Consider the following 23,555-nt stretch of genomic DNA (forward strand, 5'->3'; position numbering starts at 1 on the left):
ATTTTTTCACTCCACTGGCTATAATAATAAATTGCTCATATCTTAAGAATTCGCGAAAAATGAACAATCGTTTTAATAATATTATTGCACAGTAAATATATGGGTGAAAATTTTAATGTAAAAAGGACGATTCATATTCCATGCCAATTGTTAAAAAAAAATACAATTTCATATAATGGATATGGAAGCAAAAATTTTTTATGTATATACATATATATATATATATATATATATATACAAATTTTTGCTAACCATTCATTATTTTGACAAAAAATACTTTGCACAAGTGACACTTGTTTTTGCATAAATTGAATTAATATTGATGAAATAATTGTTGAGTAAAATTAAAAAAAAAATCAATTCTTTTAAATTTCTTGACTTAAAACATACCTGTACTACCTACGATGTAAATAGATGCACCGCCTCATTTACCAGGTACTTGCACATGTACTATACGTACCTACCATAAATTATCACATATATTACACATATTACAATATATACTTTAAATGGATAGCAGGGATGTGAAAAAACAACATAAAAAAAATATATATATTAAGCTTTGCAATCAAATAGCCACTTTATATTTCCATTAATAATTACACATAACAGACTTTACGAAACAAAATAAAAACAGCAACCATAAAATTCACTGTAGTCACTAGTATTCTTACCGGTTATGTACAATAAATCAACTTAATTTGTATACAAATTACAAATCATATATGTACACAAAAAGAGCATAGCTAAAAGCTTGTATATATAAATTAAGAAATTTTTGAGCATAATTTTTTTTTTTTTTTTTTTTTTTTTTTTTTTTTAAATCATTTTGGAAAGGCGATTGCGGACGAGATATCTCTTTATTCCTTGAATATAAGATTAAATTAAAAGCTTTAATTTAAAAAGCTTTGGTGTGTGGTGATTATTGAAAATTTATTTATATCATATAAATATACATATGCATATATATATATATATATATATATATATATATATATATATACATACATAACATATATACGCGCGCACGCACAAACACACACATACATACATACACACACCGATACACATATATATATATATATATAATGTATGTATTTATGCATGTATTTATAAATAATATGCATAATTGACTAAATTTCCCTAAAAATGGGATACGATTATAAACTTTTGTGTGAAAGACCTCTCCATTTGATAAATAACAAATTGTTCGATAAACAGTCGTTCGAATTATCGACGACTTAATGTATATCATTGCAAAAAGCATTTAAAACGAAATCGGAACGCGATTTATCAAATAGAAAATAATACAGCTAGATGCTGACAAGAATATGTACTTTTGTGATCTTGGCTGTATGCACTAATGTTGTCTGAGTAAAGCCGAGAATCAAAGCTTCTGTATACGTATTGATATAAAAAATTTCCACTAAGTGCTAAATTGGTATATGCGGAATGTGCACTTTGCTGGAATGTGTAGGAGGGAATTCTGATGGCCATGCGGTTAGCAGGGGCATCGGCACCATTTCCAGACGTTGACTCCTCTTAGGGTAATTGCTCGACATAATTTTTCGGTATCAAACCGGTTTTACCATTTAAAGTACCGACCAACCATCCTGGCTCACTTGAAGGTTGAACTATGGAAAAAAAAAATCATTTATTATTATTAAGTAATAATAACGTTAATAATTAAAAAATGATTCTTATATCTAGTGTTAGAATATAAAATGTACTCATAAAAATATTCCTTTCAATATTATTTAAAACAGAGATTGTATTAAACATATAATTATAATTTTTATCGGTGGAGATTGATCGCTCGACTCAAACTTACTTCCATTCATCTAAGAATAGGTTTAGATCGAAGAACAATTTGATCATGCGAAGCTACTCGCGGTCGCGTTTAAAAGAATCAACGATAAATGAAAATCAATAATAAATAAGTAAATGTAATTACCATTTGTAATTATCTGATTCGGTTCAAATGATAATTCTCCAACGCTTTCTGCCATACAGGCATACAATGTTCGTACTCTCCTTCAAAATGAAACATTATAATATAAATTTTTATAACGCTGAAAAATCAAATCAAATATTATTACAAATAAATTTACCAAATTCCTGATCCTGGACTGGAACGACCACTGCTAGGTGATGTGTTTACTCTATAATGGTTAAAAAATAATATGGAATTTATTTTTATGTTTCAAAAATTTAATAACAATTTAAAAATAAAATAACAAAATAAGAAATGAACAAATAAATAATGAAAATAAACCATAAGCTCTGTATTATCTAGTTTTTAATAGTAGTAATGGTAATGATTTAAAATTACGATTAAAAATAATATGAACGATAAGATGATAATCTGACGGATATTTTGAAATTTTTTTTTTACAAAATATCAAACGCTAGTCTGGAGTTTAGATCGAGTTGACACAAAAACTAAATATTCCTATTAAATGCTGATACACGATTACAGAAGCCTAAAACGCGATAAGATGATGAATGTTTGTATCAACATACTGAACACGAGTGCGTAATCTGAATCCTTGATACCTCTCTCGCTCCTATTCAGCATAATAGACATTAAATGCGACATTCCACTCATGCCGTTTCAATTCTTTATCAAGATTTTCATATACGTGTAAGCCCTGTCAGACCTTCATTCCCGCTTGAAATGAAATTATCCGAGTCAAGTATTTACACATACAGGCGCGCGCGCGCGCGCGCGCTCGCAAGTAGAAATTGCAAATAAATTAATATTGTTTTAAACAAATGGATTAGGCCATATTGGCTGATTAAATCAATCCTTACTCTAATAATCAATTAAAGCGAAGAATTTATTTACTCACAAAGACATTATTGGATTACTACGTGACGGATAATTAAAGTGAGTGTTGACCAACATGGAATCTCGTTTTTGTTTCACAGGTACACCAGTGCTGACATACGGTGGTGGATCACTAGCTATCGATTCACTGGAACTACTTGTGTTGCCACTTCCCGAAACTATAACATTAATACATACAACATAAGATTCCAAATACTAAATACAAAATATTATCTATTTATTATAATTATTTAAGAGTTCATTGTAAATGTACCTCTTTCAGTCGAGTGATACATAAAGTTAGCATTGCGATTTTTCAAACGACCAATATGACTGTCTGCAAACATAGGCATTCGGTGACTAGGGTGTTGTTCCGTTTCCTGATAATCCTCGCCATTTTTCTGATCCGCGTCAATTAGCGTTGCTTTAGAACTGACCGATAGCGGACTATCATAATAGGATCTCGTTATTTCCTGCTTAACAATGAAAAAGTATTCGATATAAAATTGATTTTTAACTGTATTATTTTACTTTCATGGACAATATAATTAACAAGCTCTACATGACTCGATAAAACGACATCCAATAGTCTTTAATACTCAAACTTTAGATTTACGTAATTACGTCACATACATTATTCCCTTATATATAAATTAGATTGTAAATTATAGCATATTAGCCTATATAAGCAAATTTAATGAATTATATAAATTTTCTTCAAACTTGTATAAAAAAGTTAATATAAATAACTTGAATATAAATTTAATTATAAAACAAAATATATTTAATTGCATAAATAACTTGAGAAGTTACTTTGTAAATGCTTCAAATGTTGCATTCCATTCCATTAATAATATAGAAAGCTTAGTAATAAATTCTCCTCGCCGTCCCCCAAAAAAAAAGATTTTAAACATTACCTGTACTGTAGCTGGCACTACAGTATGCACCGAATAAGATGGCATATGAACGGCGCCATTTAATGTGACGCCTTGCTGCTGTTGGTGTTGCTGGTGTTGCTGGTGCTGCTGCAGTTGCTGCTGCTGCTGCTGCTGCTGCTGCTGCTGTTGTTGTTGCTGCTGTTTTTCATCTTTATCATCCAAATGCTGTGTGCTTGTTATTGCGAGATTTTGTCCAGTATTTGGTGCCTCCTGTGGTGGGCCTGCCGTTATACGTTCGCAATTCTCGATTAATATTTCCACGACAATATTGTAAAACTTTATGTCCATAATCGAGGCTACCGTTTCCTCTTCGGGTCGCAACAAGGTTGGACCAAAGCACACTGCCAGATTCCCAACAGTCATGAGATTTTTATCACATTTCTTAGCAACCCTAAAGTAAAAGAATTATACAAATTATTTTTCTTTTTGATAGAACTAATTGAAAATTAAATTGAGCATTAGTGAATTTTAAAATAATTAAAATAATAAAAAGCAATGATTTTTTTATGACATTTACATTTAAAACGTTTAAAAAACATTATTAAAATCAGCACTATTGACGAGTGATTGGTAATACGAGTATCATTTTTTAAACTAAAGAACGAAGCTTAATGTTGATAAATACATAATAAATATAATATTGAGATAATTATTAAATTGTATTCTAATATTTATCAATTATTTATTTATCGACGCTTGAAAAACTAAGACAAAGGTATGTTGTGATTCATATTGTAATGCGAACGCTTAACAAGTGATCGGAATAATTACTTGCGAAGATGATTAATGAGCAATATAAGAACATTGCAATTTGGCTTAGGAAGACGATACACGAGTATGTGTATGTCATTAATACGTAAATCCTTTGATTCTTGTTCTAAAATAAGAAATAAACGAAACATTGATTATTATCATTATTATCTAATAACAAATAATAAAAGAATATTCTATTTTATTATATTAAATATTTACTTGCTGCAGCAATGAAGCTGTCGTAATATCGGAATGTCATAAGGGGTTCTGAAAGAGTTCTCAAATACGTTTTTAAAGCACTAGTAATTGTCTTACTTTCCCACTCGTAACGATTTTCTAAGTTTAACTTTTCTAATTTCCTTCTATCAAGGCCCATAGCCAGCAGTTTATTTACTTTAGAAGCTACCCCAACTACGCGATAAAGTCCTTGCTCTTCCAAACCTATAAAATCAACAGATTTTTATACTTTCAACTATAATAGTAAATATTATAATAGAACATTTTAATGATCTACCTCTGTCTTCTAGCACTTTTATGCACTTGGAAATAAACAAGAGACCAGTTGCGTCGATCACATTTTCGTCTGGTTTTGCTAATGGACCTTGTAAAGCAGGAACCTACAACGAATAACAATCCAATACAGTCTCTCAAGAAAAATGTGTTCAAATATTAATTAAATCTTACAGGTTCTCGTCCATCCATTGCATCCATCCAAGCCTTCCTATCATTTTCCGACAAAGCTTGAAATGTATACACAACGCCAGACCTGAAATATTGTTATAATTTTAATATTTAAAAGTGAATTTTTTAATTTTAATTTCCTTACATTAATTAGTACTCGTCTTTATTACACTTCTTTTTTTTTTTTAATGTTTATGTTATTATCACTTTTATTCACCAATATTTTTAGATAATTAGAAGCAAACATATTTTTAAATTACATTAAAAAATAGAAGATTAAAAATATACAAAGAACAACTTCTTGAGTTTAACATAAAAACTAACCTTCCAACAGCAGTTATATCAAAACAAAATCTTTTCTCTATTGACTCGGACATACGCCGAACACAGGATGCCAAAGTAAAAGTATCTTTACTGCTCTATTAAGGAAAAAAGAAATGATTGTTAGTTCACTATAGGCATGCTTTTAAAAACAAATTTGTTTTTGTGCAAGGTCATTAAACTTACAAATTTGCCTGTGAGCTGATTATAAGGTATCATAGTAAATTCCTTTTTATCTTTCTGATATGTGCAGTATTGTTTTGTCCAAGTGGTTCCAAAAGCCTCTGAAAAAATAGTTCGCGATATCCTTCCGCTATTTTACATATTTACTTTAACGGTTCAACGACTAATTATTAGTCGTAAGTTAAAGTTAGAGAATTAATTACAAACCAAAACAAAACAAAAAAAAAACAAAAAAACATAGTATGCGAAAATTAGAGTCGCGAACTAAATTTCGTGAGATTGGAAATGGATAAATACATTGAAAGTGTGATGGTTAAAAACACAAACGTTTAACATAAATGAAAAATTAGATTTATGATAATTTTTATAACTTACTCTTCTCCATAAGAAACAAGTAACCTTCTCTACTGTAGAGCTTATTGGGGCCGCTTTCAATGGCAGACTAAAATATAAAAACCATGTACATTATGAAATAATTAATAATAATAAATTATGTATATTAAATTTTTTGAATAATTGCACTGACAAATACAAAAATTTTTATTATTCTATAAATAATTTCTATTTTTTGGATTATAAAAAATTTATTAATAATACAACAGACAGCTTAAACACAAAAATCAAATTACATACCTTCTTTACGTCCTTCATTTTATTCATAAGAGACTCTGTTTTATCCCGCGTAGCATCGAAATTCTCTCTAGTCTTATAAAACACACACACACGCAAAATTAAAAATTAGTTGTAAGTAAATAAGCAAGCAGTTATTTATTAGCAAAAATAAAATTAGTTTAAATTTTCATTAATAATATATTACGTACTTTATAAAATTATTCATTTTCATGAGCTCAATTGTATAAACACAAATTTTAGAGTGAAAAATATTTAAAACAACATTTTAAATTAAATGGCAATATGTTCCTAAAATTTATTTATCAATTATTTGTGTTTACTGAATTTTTAAGTTAAAAGCTTTAAATTAAAAGCTTTCTTCTTTTAAATCCAACACCATAAATTATTTTGTAAAATAAATGCAGCTTGCTTAAATGAAACAAAGCTATTCCTTGTAATTTTAGGTAAATATATTTTTAGTACCTACAAGTAATTACACAAGAAACATATTGCAACGTAAATTAACTAACCTTCTGTATCTTGAGCTGTAATTCGGTCATATAAGGTTTGAAATCTTTGGCGACTTCGTGGCCTTGATGATAAAATGTAAGCCAACCAAACATAAAACTCAATAACTGAAATATAATGAATATAATAAATTTATTGCTTTATAATTATAATCATATCTTTAGTTTGCATTATAGACTGTGTACAAAAATTACTTACTGTTTCAACAAATTCAAACTTTTTACGTTCCTGAACTTCTTGTAATAGAAAAACGTATTCTAAGCTTGCTTGACAAAAATGCCTTTCGGCCATGTCCAATGTCGCATCCGCCTATTAATGAAACAATTTACAAAACAATCTTACAAATAAATATAGCATAATTTATTTAACTACCGAAACATTGCAATTTCAAATTTCATAAAACAAAATCAATATGACCAATATAAAAATTCATTACTAATTATATTTGATTAGTACCTACTCCGATTGAGAGTAAATTGAAGAGACTAGTTCAAGATACAAATAACATACCTCTTGAAGAACATTGTCTTGCTTCTTAGTAGAAAGGTTCAAGTAACGCTCTTGACTTTGGCAAAATTTTACTGTTTGTTTTTCAAATTTCTTCTTTCCCTCCTAAAAATCATAATAATTTACATTAATATTTCACATTATTATAATATGAATATATATTAATGACCTACCTTTACTCCACCTATATGGGTTTTTCTAAATTTTTCCAAAGGCAGTATAATTTGATCGTACGCGCGTTCCAACTGAAAGAAAATATTTTATATTGCTTTTTATTCTGATATTATCTAAAAAGTTAATAAATCGTCATAATTAAAGTAAAGTGTAAGATTAAAATGTTTATGTATAATTATATAAAATTAATATACAAAAAACTTTGCTATTCGTTATTAATAAAACTAATTAATATTATCTACAATTCACTCAATAAAGAATATAAAAATATAACAGATAAATAAGCTTTTAAAATTCTAATATGCATTTAGTTTTCTTTATTCCTGATAACAAAGTGAAAATGTAAAAATATAACTTTATTGAACTCCAAACAAACCATTCATAAAAACAACTTAATCTAAACAAAATGAAAGCATTGTAGGTTATTTATACTCTATTGCCAAATATGTCTATTGAATAATTAATAAATCATCCTCGACTCACAAATCAAACAAAATGAAAATATTATAAGAAATTTATATTCTATTTCCAAACAAAATATATCTATTATTCTACAATCTAGATTTGTTATATAATTATTATACAAATCCTTAACAATAGAATAACCAAAGCTAAAAACTATACATAGGCAATAAAAAATTTCACTCGTGTATTAAATATAGATTTTTAGAATAATATATTACTTATATTACAAGAATTTATAAGAATTCAAATACCAAATGAAGAAAATACTACAAAATATCTTTTGTATATGAGAATTTGTTATAAGAATAAAAAACTAAGATTTGTATACAAGAATAAGATATATGTAATAGATTTTGTCTAATCTATGATAATTTGCTATATTAAGATGTAAGATGTAAATTCTCCCATTTTCAAATGTAAATTTTATAATGTTTGCTTTATAGTATTTTCTTTATAATTTACCATATTAAGAAAAATTAATAAGTTATGTCTACTTGTAGAAGAATTTGAGTAAGAGATAAGTGTTATTTGAAAAGTTAGATCAATAAAAATATGTGACAAAGAGACTTGTGTTCTGTGAGAGAAACAACATTGAAAACACTTGAAAGAAAGTTGTTTTCATTACCATACTGTTATCGTTCATGAGATCGAATGAAGTTTAATTCATAAGCATTTGAGTGTTGTGAGTTTATTTGTTGTAGGTATTAAATACAGAAAAATTACAGCGTTGCTAATGTGCTAAGTTTGTGCATACCATGCGATCACGCTCGTCTTCGATCAACGCAATGAGTTTACCAAATTCCTTCAGGCTTTGGGATATGTGTGTTTCATCTTCAGTTTGTGTTTCACCAATACATTCAAAACTAAAGTTCTGTAATGTCTTCGAGAATGCCCTCTGAGCTCTGGAAAGATCTGCAACATAGTGCATTTTGTAATATAAATTTGTTGTTTGCACTATAAATTTAACAAAGAACTCAAAATTAAAGAGCTCAAGATCACTATCAGAGACTCAAAACTGATACATTGTTTAAAAACTAATTATACAATAATTTAAATTTAAACAACAAATCCCATAGAATATGGCTTGATAATCAAGATAATTGCACTCTGTTTGATGTTTCGAGTAATTTAAATATATAGAATTTTAATCCACTTGTTTGTGTAATTTTTTCAATAACAACAGTTTGACTAATTAGAAAGCATTTGATCATTATAAATAAGATAAAAATTTTATATATCAACTAATAATGTGCTTTGCTCTTGGATTATTTTAATCGATGTTATTTTTATATGATACGATCCTGCAATATGATCAATTATATAAATTTATGATACATAAAAATCAAAATAGTTTATATGGTCTTTGAGAATTGCTTAAATCAAAAGTCGTCAGAATCATATTTAGTAAAATATATTTTTTTATAAACACTTATAAAATTTTCAATTGTAAACACAAGTAATTGATAATTATAGATGATATGTGTATTTAAAGCTTATTATTTTATAATACTAAAATTAAATTTTAGTATATCAAAAGATTTTGCATATAATTTTTTTTGGAAAATGTGTAAAAATTAAAATTTTTGAATAATAAAAAAAAGTAAATTGTTTAAATAATTTTAATCTTTCCAATATTGCATTATTAGTTTGAAGAAAAAAAAAAACTCTTTTAAATTGGATTGAAAAGAAATTGAGGAAGATATTCAATTAAATAGTGAATGTGTTTCATATTTATAATTTAAAACATTATTTTCAATACAATACAATCAATGTCATCTAAATTTCTAATATTTTTCTATTTTTTCTATTAATTCTATTTTTTAAATATTTTCAATAATTTCAGATATTTTATTAAAATCTTTGTATCAATTGATAAGGTACAATTGAAATTTTATTTTACAAATTTGCCACGATTGCACAAGTATTTGATTACAATTTTAGATAGTGAAAAATTCAGACAAGGAAGAACAAAAGTTCGTATTAATATATAATTCATTGAATGACATTAAATAAAAGAAATATAGTAATCCTTTTACAATCCAATATAGTAGTCCAATATAGTACTCCTAAGGTATTTAATATCTTGGTACGTCGAATCAAGCATAAACGCATAGCATAGGCAAAGGCCAGTAAGAGCTGGTGACATGCTATTTACAATTAAACCTTATATCTCTAATCGCAGCTCAACCGACATTAACCAGAATAGGTTGTATTGTGAGATAATTGTTATCGAATAGAGCTTGTACGTACAGGTATGATTGAAAGCATTAAAACAACATAGAAGGAAAGCTCTTAATGAACATGACCTTCCACCTTGTATTAGTAGATATATTAAGAAGAGAATAGCTACTTGCAGCTTGTAAGACAAGCAAAGTAAAGAGAGAGAGAGAGAGAGAGAGAGAGAGAGAGAATAAAATATATAGAGACAATTTACACCATGTATCTTTCGAAAATGCGCTTGTCTCTGATTTCTAAATTACGATTAATTAACGAGTTCGCTCGAAGTAAAAATTTGGCGACTCTTTTACAAAAGAGTTAATGTAGCAAGGAGGGAGGGAGGGGAGCAGTATAAACACATGCACAATTGAGTCTCCCCGTATTCTCTCACCGTCTTTCTCGCGCTCTCTCTCTCTCTCTCTCTCTCTCTCTCTCGCTCCCGCTCTTTTCTCTCTCCCCCTCGCGCCTATATATATATATATATATACGCACGCACATCTAATGCGTGTGCCGTGTGTACGTGCGCGTACGTATGGAAGTATGTATGCAGATATAGATTTAAACGAGCGCGAGTAGCATTTTTATGCTCGCATCATACTCGTACGCGCATTGCACTCGTGAATGTGTGTGTGCGTGTGTGTGTGTGTGCGCGCGTGTATGCGTGTGATGCGTTTGAATTTTGACAAGTGTGCAAGGAAGAAAGAGGACACGTACTTTTCGCAGCTGAGAGCAGATCCTTGACCTCCTTGATAAGGCGCTTAATCTGCTGGCTGGTTTTCTCTAGCTCCCGCTCGTGATAGTGGAGATTCTCGCGGAAATAGGGGCTGTCCGTGAGGCAATCCGTGAACTCGAGCGGCTTCAGACCAACACCCATGTTACCTCGTCGATCTGTAAATTTGATTGCGCCTCGTCGCGGCAGCCACCACAGCAGCACAGCAGAGCAGCGCCTACAACTCTTCCTCCTGTGCCACTCATTTAAGCGCGGCCTCGCGCGCGAACTTCACACACCCTTTTATTTTGCCCCTCTCTCTCTCTCTCTCTCTCTCTCTCTCTCTCTCTCCTTTGCTTGTCTTACAAGCTGCAAGTAGCTATTCTCTTCTTAATATATCTACTAATACGATTTAAGTGCTGCTGATGTTGCTGCTGCTGCTGGTGTTGTTACTGTTACTATTGCTGCTGCTGTTGTTGCTGCTGTTGCTGCTGCTGCTGTTGCTACTGCTACTGCTACTGCTACTGCTATTGCTACTACTACTACTACTACTACTACTACTACTACTACTAATACTACTATCACTACTACTACCGCCGCTATCGCTACCGCTGCTCCTATCACTCGGCGCTACTTTTCCCAAATGCACGTGCATTAGCAGCGACTATTTCTTTTTCTTCCCTCTCGCGCGCACTCCACCACGCACACACGCACGCAAGTGACAACCGTGCGAAGCACGCACCGATCGTACACAGAGGCTTTCACAGACACTTTCTAGCGCTCGTTACGTGCCTCCCACAATGACGTTTAGCCTCTCGCGATGGTGACGACGCGCACGTAACAATACGCGTATACTATGGGTGCGCGGGCAGCAGCTTCTCCGCTCTATGCGTTGCCGAATCTCGCTCCTCGCTCTTTCTTCCTTCACTTGCTAAACATATTTTGTCCTATGATGCTCTCTTTCTCCTTCTTCCTCCTCCTACTCCTACTCCTCCTCCTCCTCCTCCTCCTCCTCTTCTTCTTCTTCTTCTTCTTCTTCGCCCTCGCCTTCGTCTTCCTTCTTCTCTTCCACCGCTTCCTTTGCAGTATCTTGCGGCCGCGTGTATCTCCGTCTCCTTTTCTCTCGTTAGATCCTCAACCGAAGCATACGAAGCGAACACCGCACAGACAGACACAGCCACACTTCCTTATGCACCGTACTTCACGATATACAAGCACCCGTCGTCGCGAGTCCTTTTGCTTTTGTGCCGTGCGGGAAAAACTAATGCGACTGGTACGGTAGAAAGCTTTGCACTTTATTCGTCGTCGTTATCCTTATCGTTATCGTTGTCATCGTCGTTGTGTCGTCATAGCTGTCGTCGCTGTCATCGTCGTCGTTTTCGTCGTCGTCGCCACCACGGAACTTGAAACGAATGCGATTCCAGTCGATGCTGTGCGCTCGCTTGCTCTGTGCGCCGCGCGCGCACGCACATACGATAAAAAGGAGAGAGAGAGAGAGAGAGAGAGAGAGAGAGAGAGAGAGAGAGAGAAAGAGAAAGACGGCGAAATGTGAAAAATGTGACTCAATTTATAGCTTCTACGTAGCGTGCGCTCCTTCAATGTGTGCGTACGCGAAGCATCAACTGCCCGACAAATCGGTACTTTAACGAGCACATTCGTACATGACGGTCCTCTTACCAGTTGCAATTTTAAATCTTCTCGCTCTTTTTTACATACTATACATTTTAAGGAATTTTTTCTATTTGAAAACGAGATGTATTCGTTGTTTTCATTTTCTTGATTCTCGATTACTCAATTTGTAATTTTTTCTCATCCACCCACATTTTTCACTAAATATAGCAATATTTTTTCTATTAATTTAAAAACTACTTTGGGTAGTAATTTTAATAAATTCCTATGTAAGCTTACACGCTCATAATTTTCTCGTGAACATACAATTATTGCAAAATTGTCCTCGATTATTTATTTTTTAAACGAAATATCCTTTGTTTGTAACATTTTAAAAATATTTTCATGCCACTGCGTACCATTTTGTGGTAAAATGATTTTGCGTGCGCGCCCGTGTGTGTGTGGGTGTGTGCGTGTGGGTGTGTGCGTGTGGGTGTGCGTGTGGCCCTCGTACTCATACTTTTTACCGCAATAAACTACCCTTTGGGAATGGCAAAATGAGCCTAGTAAATGTGCCATTCAATGACGATACAATTAATTCAATGTTCTTTCTTAAGAACCATACTTTATAAACTCTTAATTACAAAATGAAATATCCACTATGAAAAGTTATAAGTTAAGTTTTTCGAAGAATTTAATCGTTTAGAAACCGTGTGTAGATCAATTATTCGTTGTTTAAAAGGCTTCTTTCATTAAATGCATTAATTAAACGCTGGGATTTGATCGATTGGGTAGTAATGAATGAGAGAATAATGCTAAATAGATATTCGTTTTCAAATGATTCTGGCAAATATGATGGAAAAAAAAAAACCGAAAATTGTTTTGGCAAATCGTCGAGCGATATCGAATTTACCTACCACAAACAGACCAAATCTATTATCAAGAAAAGTTAGAATGAAAATTATAATGACAATGATAATGCAAATTACAATATGCAACCTTCATTCGCTTATATACATGTCATTTTACACGGCAATAAAAGCTATTTGTTTGATATAAAACATGATTAGTGAAGTAATTAATTTTCTTTAAATTGCTTATATCGATCAACATTGGAGCTCAATGTTCAAGAGCCTATCTTATCGTTTGGAAGAAACAGATTGCCGTAGGGCAAAAAAGAGTAATCGCTGTCAAGTTTGCGAGATCGTTTTGCCGGATTTCGATAGCCATTTTGAGAATGGCACGATAATAGTTGCCGACCGACCTTAGCCTAGAGGAAGGACTCCGATCCAAGGCAATAATCGTATTATTTATTGCCTTGACCCTAATTTGTCGTGGTAAGAAAACAAACTCCTCACTGATGAATCATCCTGTCGGGGGATAAAAGGAGGTTGTTAAATATGCCGAAAAGATCGAAGATCGACAAAATATGACAGTATTTACAGGCAATTAGGCATTGGACTCAAGCCAATGAACATTATTGGCTAATCTCACATAACGACACGAATTCCTCACCGATCATCGAACTTAAGCATCGCGATTGCGATTAGAACTAGAGATGAGTAACCGCTTCGGCTCTCATTCCCTACAGATAATTGTCATGCAACAAAAGCCTGCGATATAATGACACTGGCGGCTGCCAGGACGAATTCCTTCAACATGCCAACGTCAAGCGCTACAACCCCTCGCAATACAATGCTTCATTACCAATACATACGTACATATATATATATATATATATATATATATATATATATATACACATACATATGGATGTGTGCGCGTGTGCGCGTGTGTGTTGAGGATTTGCATCTTCAAAATCTCTATAGTCGATATAGAAACAAAATTTATGGATATTTTGGCAAACTACTAGATCGAACAAATCCTTTAAAATTATTTCAAAATTAGCAATTTCAAAATTATTCTTAATTTCAATAATAATGGCCCAAATCCCAATATGCCCAATGAATTGCCTATAAAATTCAATTTTCCCAATTAATGTCTGAAATTTCACGATTTTATACACTACTTTCCATCTGCGTGAAAATGAAAAAATTTTCCAATACCTCTTTTTACCTCGTCTCTGAATGTTGTAATAGAAAATCTTATGGAAAGAATTTAATTAAACTGACAGAATTTCCGGATACTACGATGTCATCGTTTTATCTCTAGCAATTATTATACATCGCGAAAATTTATTTAAATGCCATATTCTTTAAATGTATTGTAAATTATTTATCAAATATTCTATGAATTGTATTATCTAGATTTTTCATTTTTTCGTTATGTGTTTTCATTTATCGTACTTCCTTTTTTTATTCACGAGTAATTTAAAACTTAGTCTATTAAAAAAATATTTAATTTTTGAAATTAACAAAAATAATACACAATTATTATTTAGGTAATGGAAATTATAAAGTGCATTTTTTAATTTACACAAACGTTTCGATATTATTGAAACATCCAATAATTGAAATCAATTAATTATTAATTAACCAACTCCAGTATAGTTAACTAAAAAATATTATATAAACAAATATTGTACATTTAATTGTTCGTCTATTTTTAGTAAATAATTAAAAATAACGAGAATATAATTTAGGAATAATACATGCACATGATATTATAATGCAAGCGTACAAATATACACATAAAAATGTTTGAAAGAGAGACGAGACACAAAGAAAAGATATAAAGTATATACAAAGTTTCGCACACTCTGCTTTCACATACTTATGACGAATTCGTTACCGTCATCCATGTTTTTGCGAACGTCAGCCAACATCTAAAATTTGCACAGCCCAACAAGAATCGATTTTACGATATAGTTTTGCCTATGCATATGCTTTTTTTATACGATTATCATAACTGCCATTCGGTGAATATATTTTCTCTACTTGCAATGAATATCGATGTATCGAAATTCTACAAAATGGATTCTTTCGCTACTTAGTATCCGAGCTTAGACGCGTGCGCGCGCGCGTTTGTGTATTTATGCGTAAATGGGCGTGCGTCCGTGTAGCGAGAGTGCAGGTTTGCTTGTGCGAAGGTGCAGCCGCGTGTTTATTATTTAGGCAATTTTGTTGCAAGTTGCAAGTTGAAAATTACAAGTTACAATTCATGTGTATTGTTGTGCCGGTACATTTTATCTGTTCTTCATTGATTAGATGTAATGTTGATGCATTAATAAGAAGAATTGTACCAACTTTTTATCGTCTATCCGATGTTTATTATTACACTAAACGTAGAATATTAGCGAATTTATTTTTCGATCATCATCATCATCATCATATATATATATATATATATATATATATATATATATATATAAGTTATTACTCTATACGAACGTACATTATGGCTCATGTCGAAGTAATGGAAGGCTTCATTTGCCCGATTTGTATGACAGATTTTAAAACTCCGACATTGTTGACTAAACATTTTGAGGAGTTTCATAAAGATGATCCTGAGATATTAAAATCTCTTAAAGGTTTGTTTACACTGTTTATAAATTTTAATAATCTTGTTTATTAAAGAAATGTGTCCTTCCCATTTTCATTAAATATAATATAAAAATATATGTATAAAAATATATTTTTTAGATTCCATTTCTATATATTGAATTGGTTTCAATTTATAATAAATGTTTTGATTTGCATAAAATTACTTTTAATTATAAAATGTTAACTCTATTTGTTCATTTATCATTTCTAAATTTATAGACTTATTTGGCAAAGCTAAGAAGAAGATTTTGAAACAAGATGGAATGTTAGATTATCCTAATGAAATTTCATCAAATAATCAAAAAACTAAGCAAGAAATAGATTGGGGGCCCCAAGAAATTGGTAATTTTTCTTTAAATCTTTACTTTATATATTAAAATTAATATAACCATTATGAAATATGGGATAAAGGAGTATATTATTTTTATTTCTATGATTTGCTTAAAGGTGAAATGAGATCTCACACAAAATACTTCAAAGATATAAGAAATACAAGATTAGAAAGATATTCCATGGAAACTAATAAGCTTATTATAAGACTGGACAAACTTTTAAATAATTTACCAAATGACCTAGTCGAGCGAAAAGGTTTTAAAAATTTAATCTATATTTTAAGGAATAGGAATCTTGTAATAAGAAATTTTAAGCTTACAAACACGATATTATGCTAATTTATAGCTCACGAACGTGCTATTGTACCGTGGGTCGATGACAAAGATGTACGGTTGTGTCCTACTTGTGCAAAAAGTTTCAATTTAACCAGAAGAAAACATCATTGTAGATTATGCGGAGTTATGATGTGCCATGATTGTAGTATGTTTTTATCTTTAGTCGAGGCACGTAAGTATTTAAAAATCATGAAAAAAAGTAGATGATTCTTTAATTATTTCTTAGATAAGCATGTAGAGAAAAATCTTATAAAATTAAAATACACCGCTTTCATTTCCAAAAGCCTATTAAATATTTATCCCTAAAGTAAGTAACGAAAGTATTTATTTTATATTTGTTATTTATGAATTTATGAAATAAAATAGAACATTTTAAACGCAATGCACTACCATTAATTCAAAGTATTGTTACCATTACATTTAATTTACTTACTTATATTATTTGCAATTAATCTAAATAATATACAAATTTATACTCTACATATTATTCTAATATATAGATCTTTAAATTAATAGATTAAAATTATGAAAATTTAAAAATAAAAATAAATATTCACTTGCTTAACCCTGCATAATCAGCTCAACAATAATTATTTCAATTATTAACTGGTTTAAGAAATATATTTTGATTATAAATTTTAGAATTATCAAAAATAATAAATAAAATAAAATGATATAGAAAATATTTTGTTAATAGTTAAAAGTATTTGAAGATAAAATAAAATTTCAAAAATAAAATTTAATAAATAAAATGCGTATATTTGTAAATATTGTAAATATTATCTTTCATCCTTTCCAATTACAAATAATGAGTAGTATATATATATATATATATATATATTAAATATTTAATATTGCAAACACATTTCAGGTATTTATTAATATATTAAATATCTTCTTTTTTGGTTTTTATTAAAACGTTTTATATCAAAGGTTTGATAATTAATTTAATTAAGATCTATCGATTACTTATGCTTATTATTATTTTAGGTAAGATGACAAGTCCAGCATCGGTGCAAGATGATTTAGCTCTTTCCCCAATTACTGAATCTACGCGTTTTACCGATCGGCTAGTACAAGCAGGAATTGGTCTTTCTAAACTTGCAAGATCACCTTCCAGCAGTAGTTTAAACAGCGTTCTATTACTAATTAGTGATTCTTCTAATAACGAACAGCACTTTAGAGTTTGTCAATATTGTAAAAATCTCCTCGACGCTAGAGAAAGATTAAAAGCCAGACATTTTGAGAAGCCAGTAGTTTACCAGTTCTATGACAAAATGCATACTCAGATTCAAGAAGCTAATCATTTCATAGAAATATATTATAAAATGTGGAATTCCTTGAACGAAGGAGAGTCGACATATAATTTACGAGATGCACAAATGGTAAGGGGAAAGATTGCTAAAATTGGAGATAACATAGACATAATAAGTAAGAGAATAGCTACGCTTGTTAATATCGACGATGATAGTGCTGTTTCATTGAAACAAGAATATAGATTGAATCAAATGGTACGAACGACCGCGATGATTTATTTAAAAAATGAATTATTAAGAACGCCACCTGTACCAACTACGGAAGAATACGAGGCTATAAAGAAAGAACGACAAGAAAGAATTAAAGCAAGAATTGCATACGAAAGGCAATTAGAAGAAGAGCAAATGGAAAAACAAAAAGAATCACAAAGAGAATATCAAAAAGTTTATGATCATAGTCCAAAAAGTCCTACGTCCACTTCGAATCAGGTACGATGTGGTTTTCGTTTGTTTTCTTCGTTTTTCAATTATTATGTTTGGTAATGATAATAGTAGCACTTTTAAAAAGATAGACCGATGAAAAGAACGCGTGGAACTATTCGAGTGGGAATCGATTCCGTGAATTTATTCTTACAACGAGTATACTCTCGGCTGAGTCCGTATATTTTTTTATTAAGATTATTTGTATAGCAAAATTGGTCGTACGAATATATCGTCTTCGACATTCTTTAATTGTCGTTTGTTGATTAATTGATTTTTAATTAGATCAATTATTATTGACAATGGAATCCGCTTTTATAGTAATAATAGTTTAATAGTTTGAACAAGCAACTCTGATACCTTCATATAGAAAATGTTATATTAAATAGGAATAATGATTTTTTTTTTTTTTTTTTTTTTTTTTTTTTTTAATGAATATGTGTAAAAAGAACGAGATTAATTTGAAAATGGAATAAAAGACATTTCATTATTATCAAAATTTCATTCAAGTTGTTCCTACATCATAATTGCAAAGCAAAATCGGCTACCCGTAATATATCGTGCATTATCAAAAAACTGAAATAAATTTATGTTTATTAAAAATTCTTCGTAATCTCATTATTTTATCGATTGTGTTAAAAATTGAAGAGAAGGGAATTTTTGTATGTCTTATAAAAATTAAAATTATCGAAAAATATATTTAAGGTGGTGTTGGACCAATCTCAAGGTTGGGGTACGTCAGGTCGTCCTGGAGGAAATATAATGATATCGTCCACATCAATGGATCCATTTATAGAACAAATGAGTAATCTTCGATTTTACATAAAACAAGCAAGAGAAGAGTGTAAATTCGATGAAGTTGCTGCTTTGGAAAAAAATTTAAAAGAACTTCAAAGTGCCTACTTTGCAATGAAACAAAGTGATAATAGTTAATTAATATTTTGCATCAAAAGTAAAGAAATTAATTTTACTGTGATATACATGACTAAGACCTATCAAAAATTTTAATATTTAAAAAACAAAAAGTTTAATGCAGAAATATATATTCGTTTAAATTTATATTAAAAAGTATTATTTAAAAAAAAATTATATGTACATTTTTTTAATGTGATTATCTTAAGTTTTAAATATTTACATATGTTAAGTATTTATTAATATATTATACATAAATATAGGATTTAATTATCACGTGGCACTTTTGTCTTTATTTCCATTATATTCCAGAACCATTATAGGTATAACATTTTGTGAAACATTTGGTAAATTTACTTGATCACTCGATATCGATGATTGTATAATATCTGAAGAATCCATAGACGTTGAATGTTCTGAAGTTTCAGTTTCAGACAAAATGATTTTACCGGAATGAAATGCATTTTCTCTGACACACAAAGGAATATCTTCTGAACGAGCTTCTTGTAATACATAGCTTCTTAACTGAAAATACATTTTAAAAATTTTTACAATTCATCTTACATATCATATTCCAATTTAGGAAAATATTAAAAGTAATTAATAAAAAATAAGCGGAAAATTCGTGTATGAATTTTGTAAATATATTAATATTTAATTTCACGGGGCATATAAATGAACGTAATGCTATAATTTTATTAGATTTAAAATAATTTAGCATGTTGCTATTTTAAAAATCTACCCTCGAATGTTATTTATTTACATCCATATTGTAGAATTTATTTAATAAATTAAACATTGTACATACTATTATAACAAGGCTATAAATTTGATTCAATTGTATTTGTATTATACTATTATAATTTTGTATAATTAAGGAACCTATTCAATTATAAAATTATAGAGAACCATCATAATTATTAAGTAAATATAATTTTATAGTCATAATTTAATGTATATATATATTGAAAATGTATACCTCGGGATCATCGGTTAATTTAATATTGCTGAATTTCATTAGATCTGACATTTGGTTTGGGAGTTCTTTAATTGTTTCTTTGTCAGATACACTGAACTTCATTAAATCGGATTTATCACCGCTGAATTTAACTAAATCATACTGATCCATATTTTTCTCAATTTTTTCTCGACGATCATCAACGATGTTAATTGATTTTTCTGTAAAATTAAGTGACCACGATGTCTTTATGTCTTCTGTAAGTTGGCATTCAGTTTTTAAATTTTCAGCTTGATTCTTCTTCAATAATTCTTCTAATGCTTTATCAGATAAATCTATTTCGGCTGCTGGTCCACTTTTAGGACGTTTAGGAGGATCACCTAAAATGTTTTTAGATAATTATAATAATATTTTTCTAATAAAATAAATCGAATACTTAAATCTAAATACTTTCAGCCAACTATTATAGAATTGAAAGCTGAATTTTCTAAAATGTAGATTATTCTTTAGTAAAACTTCTCAGGAGTTTTAAATATCCGTCAAATTTTTATAATAGGTATTTTGAAAATGACTTTTTACTATCTATTGTTCTTTTTTTTTGTGTTTTTCAAATTTTTTTCAAATTTTGTTATTTCAATGAAAACTACTTTTTAAAATATTCACTGCTAAATAGTCTGCAGCCCTGAAGAGTTTAGCCTTAATTAAAAGTTCCAGCATAGAGCGACAAGTTGGTCTATTTTTATTTAACGTGCTCCATTCTGACAAAAATATATCGGCACCGCTTCTCTGTTGTTGACGAATTGCTTGTTCGATCATTCTGCAACAATAATTGAATGGTACTTAATTGTTTTTATTGCATAATAAGAGGAGAAATTTTGCAAACCTATTGATAATTTAATCGTTAATTATCTTATTAGAATGAAGATATTTTCTTAGCTCAATTTACAACTATAGGCTTTATTCTTTATTCCACAAAAGTGTATTAAAATTTTAAATATGTCGATTTGTGGTTAGATAACTATTATAATTAATAATGAAAAATGTTTTTACATAAAATGTTCATTATTGAATACATAATGATTTTCAGCTGTGTCCTTTGGAACAATAGCCATCAATTTCTTCCATGAGTCTGTTTGATTTAAAATTTGTGACAATGTACATAACTCAACAGGTTGCAATTTTCGAATTTCAGTATCTAAAGTTGTCATCTTCAAAAATTTTATAGAAATACTATCTGACGTACTATTTACGAAACTAAAAAAGTAACATTGATATGTTAACGAACTTTGATAATCACAGAATTATTAACAACTTTAATGTTCTTAATAATCGACACTCCCGAGCTAATATCGCGTATTTACCTCGAATTGTTTGCGTCACTCGCGCATACAAAATATACTTTTTACTGTTTCCATTATCTATCCTTGTCATTGGAGCTCCTTACTTTCTCCATCGCTGGGCTCGCACGGAATATGATAAATGCGAAAGTTCAGGGAAAAATACAAACTGTTTGGATAGAAAATACATTTAATTTCCATAAGGACATTTGGCTGTTCAACAGAAGATCCGCGCTACGATAATGCAAGTCATACTCGGTAAAATTGAAAAACAAATCTCTCTCTCTCTCTCTCTCTCTCTCTCTTAATCTTTCAGCATAATCTGAAGAGGTTATGAAGTCTTCGTTTGCCAATAAAATCTTAAGCACCGATTGACCAATGAACTTTGTTCAATTAGACAATTCAGTATGTATTTGAAGCTCATTGAATCTCGCCAAGGCGTTCGACAAAAACGTTGATTTTCAAGTTGAATTAAAAGTGTCTCTTTTACCGTTAGAGTTTTTTTTTTTTTTTTTAATTTTTTATTTTTTTCTTTTTTTTTTTATCGTAAAACATTATGGAGTGATGCGCTAGCTGCCTTCGATTATCTATTCTAATAAAGCCAATAACGCATTGTATTAAAGGTACACTAAAATTATTATTATTACTAATATAAGTGTTTTTATTTCAATAATACCATAAAGCATTTGCAATTTGAAATCAATTTTTAAAATAATCTTTGCCATCCACACAAGCACAAAGTTTTATTTAATCGATTCATTTAGAGTTTAGCAAATAATAATGCACAAACTATTTAAAATAATTTACTATTAAACAAATTATTATATTGAATAATACTATATTACTATTATTTATAATTAAATTAATCATAAATGTTGAATATCAGTTTCGTAACGACTAATACGAGATTTATATAACTTTATTTGAGTATTTAAAAGTAAGGTTTTACCTTCTTATTTTTATCCATATCTTATTTTGATTGTTCATTACTTTCATTTTATTTTAATTTTTTCATTTAGTATTTGCATATGCAGTATATCGATTAACCAATTATCTTTGTTCTACATTAGAAGATTTTACTTAATGAAGTTTTTACATGAGTTCGGCAGTGCTTTATGTCGAGTGAGCTCATAGTTAAAAAGAAATTTTATCTTATTTTATTGAATATTACATTAAATATTCAAGGCGAATCTTTAAATAATAGAATGAGAAGTTCAAAATTACCGGGAAAAGATAGTTTTACATTTTTTTTTTCTTCAAATTTTCACATAGACTCCATATTAAGATATTATTAAATTAAGAATATAAAAGTTTAGAGAAAATGATTTGACTTTAATATATTATTGAATGTTGAAACGCATAATTATGTTTTCATAGTAATGGGTGGGCAAGATATCTCTCCGTTTCATTCGTTTGAATAAAAATGGAGAAAGAAAAAAAAATCAGCAACACTAATCTTATAAGGCACATATTATAGTTGGGTAAATCGTATGTCGATAATTATTTTTCGCTGCGATAAACAATAAAATAAGAACGTAATATAATATTTGAAAAAATTATTAAAAATGTTTAATCAATGCTCTATGTAATTTGAAAAATAACGCTAAACTTTTTGTGCGAACAATATAAGGAATTGTTAAAATAACTAGAGCGACAAATATATTTTGACACAGCGCCATATACTTTATTGCAAAGTTCTTACAATTACAATTGGCAAGTATGCACTGTCCTGTACTTTTCAAACGCTGCCAAATACAATTTCGTATACAATAGCGGTCAGATTGCTTTTACAATTGAGGCAACTTATGCATAAGTTAGATTATTAGTGTAAAGGAATGGTTAACAAAATACACAGATTGCATTATAATTGAATTTGGTGTAAACTTCGAGATAGCCAGCTTATAGTAAATAATGT

General features: G+C 29.7%; 3 protein-coding genes across 3 annotated transcripts; 1 reads left to right on the plus strand and 2 right to left on the minus strand.

Annotated features, from left to right (window-relative positions):
• Positions 1 to 1,078: 1,078 nt before the first annotated feature.
• Graf (GTPase regulator associated with FAK) lies at positions 1,079 to 11,263 on the minus strand. The gene is made up of 20 exons (XM_011498400.1): positions 10,924 to 11,263; positions 8,747 to 8,904; positions 7,527 to 7,598; positions 7,357 to 7,458; positions 7,045 to 7,155; positions 6,849 to 6,953; positions 6,340 to 6,411; positions 6,082 to 6,148; positions 5,710 to 5,807; positions 5,527 to 5,621; positions 5,206 to 5,287; positions 5,036 to 5,138; positions 4,741 to 4,962; positions 4,540 to 4,645; positions 3,748 to 4,159; positions 3,105 to 3,306; positions 2,853 to 3,009; positions 2,112 to 2,162; positions 1,955 to 2,034; positions 1,079 to 1,634 (listed from the first exon to the last, which is right to left on the minus strand). Exons 1-20 carry the CDS (start codon positions 11,081 to 11,083, stop codon positions 1,543 to 1,545), a joined length of 2,547 nt encoding a protein of 848 aa, XP_011496702.1. The 5' UTR covers positions 11,084 to 11,263; the 3' UTR covers positions 1,079 to 1,542.
• A 4,581-nt stretch (positions 11,264 to 15,844) lies between these two features.
• Rbsn-5 (Rabenosyn-5) lies at positions 15,845 to 19,464 on the plus strand. The gene is made up of 6 exons (XM_011498401.1): positions 15,845 to 16,016; positions 16,249 to 16,371; positions 16,477 to 16,617; positions 16,708 to 16,869; positions 17,688 to 18,442; positions 19,139 to 19,464. The coding sequence occupies exons 1-6, from the start codon at positions 15,884 to 15,886 to the stop codon at positions 19,364 to 19,366; spliced, it is 1,542 nt and encodes a 513-aa protein (XP_011496703.1). The 5' UTR covers positions 15,845 to 15,883; the 3' UTR covers positions 19,367 to 19,464.
• Positions 19,465 to 19,591: 127 nt separating this feature from the next.
• On the minus strand, positions 19,592 to 21,859 carry tub (interleukin 1 receptor associated kinase 4 tube). The gene is made up of 4 exons (XM_011498402.1): positions 21,354 to 21,859; positions 20,951 to 21,120; positions 20,325 to 20,683; positions 19,592 to 19,870 (listed from the first exon to the last, which is right to left on the minus strand). Exons 1-4 carry the CDS (start codon positions 21,509 to 21,511, stop codon positions 19,619 to 19,621), a joined length of 939 nt encoding a protein of 312 aa, XP_011496704.1. The 5' UTR covers positions 21,512 to 21,859; the 3' UTR covers positions 19,592 to 19,618.
• Between the last annotated feature and the right edge of the window lie 1,696 nt (positions 21,860 to 23,555).

This window comes from Ceratosolen solmsi, unplaced genomic scaffold, assembly GCF_000503995.2.
Source record: "Ceratosolen solmsi marchali unplaced genomic scaffold, CerSol_1.0 scaffold30, whole genome shotgun sequence".
NCBI classification, from domain to species: Eukaryota; Metazoa; Arthropoda; class Insecta; order Hymenoptera; family Agaonidae; genus Ceratosolen; species Ceratosolen solmsi.

Coding starts and splice junctions, on each gene's coding strand:
- Graf (XM_011498400.1), bottom strand. CDS start 11,083: ATGGGTGTTGGTCTGAAGCCGCTCGAGTTCACGGATTGCCTCACGGAC. Junction 7,459..7,526: donor CCCATATAGGTGGAGTAAAG/GTAGGTCATTAA, acceptor TATGATTTTTAG/GAGGGAAAGAAGAAATTTGA. Junction 6,149..6,339: donor AAATGAAGGACGTAAAGAAG/GTATGTAATTTG, acceptor TTTATATTTTAG/TCTGCCATTGAAAGCGGCCC.
- Rbsn-5 (XM_011498401.1), top strand. CDS start 15,884: ATGGCTCATGTCGAAGTAATGGAAGGCTTCATTTGCCCGATTTGTATG. Junction 16,870..17,687: donor TTTATCTTTAGTCGAGGCAC/GTAAGTATTTAA, acceptor TTATTATTTTAG/GTAAGATGACAAGTCCAGCA. Junction 18,443..19,138: donor CTACGTCCACTTCGAATCAG/GTACGATGTGGT, acceptor AATATATTTAAG/GTGGTGTTGGACCAATCTCA.
- tub (XM_011498402.1), bottom strand. CDS start 21,511: ATGACAACTTTAGATACTGAAATTCGAAAATTGCAACCTGTTGAGTTA. Junction 20,684..20,950: donor AGCAGTGAATATTTTAAAAA/GTAGTTTTCATT, acceptor AAAACATTTTAG/GTGATCCTCCTAAACGTCCT. Junction 19,871..20,324: donor AATTAACCGATGATCCCGAG/GTATACATTTTC, acceptor ATGTATTTTCAG/TTAAGAAGCTATGTATTACA.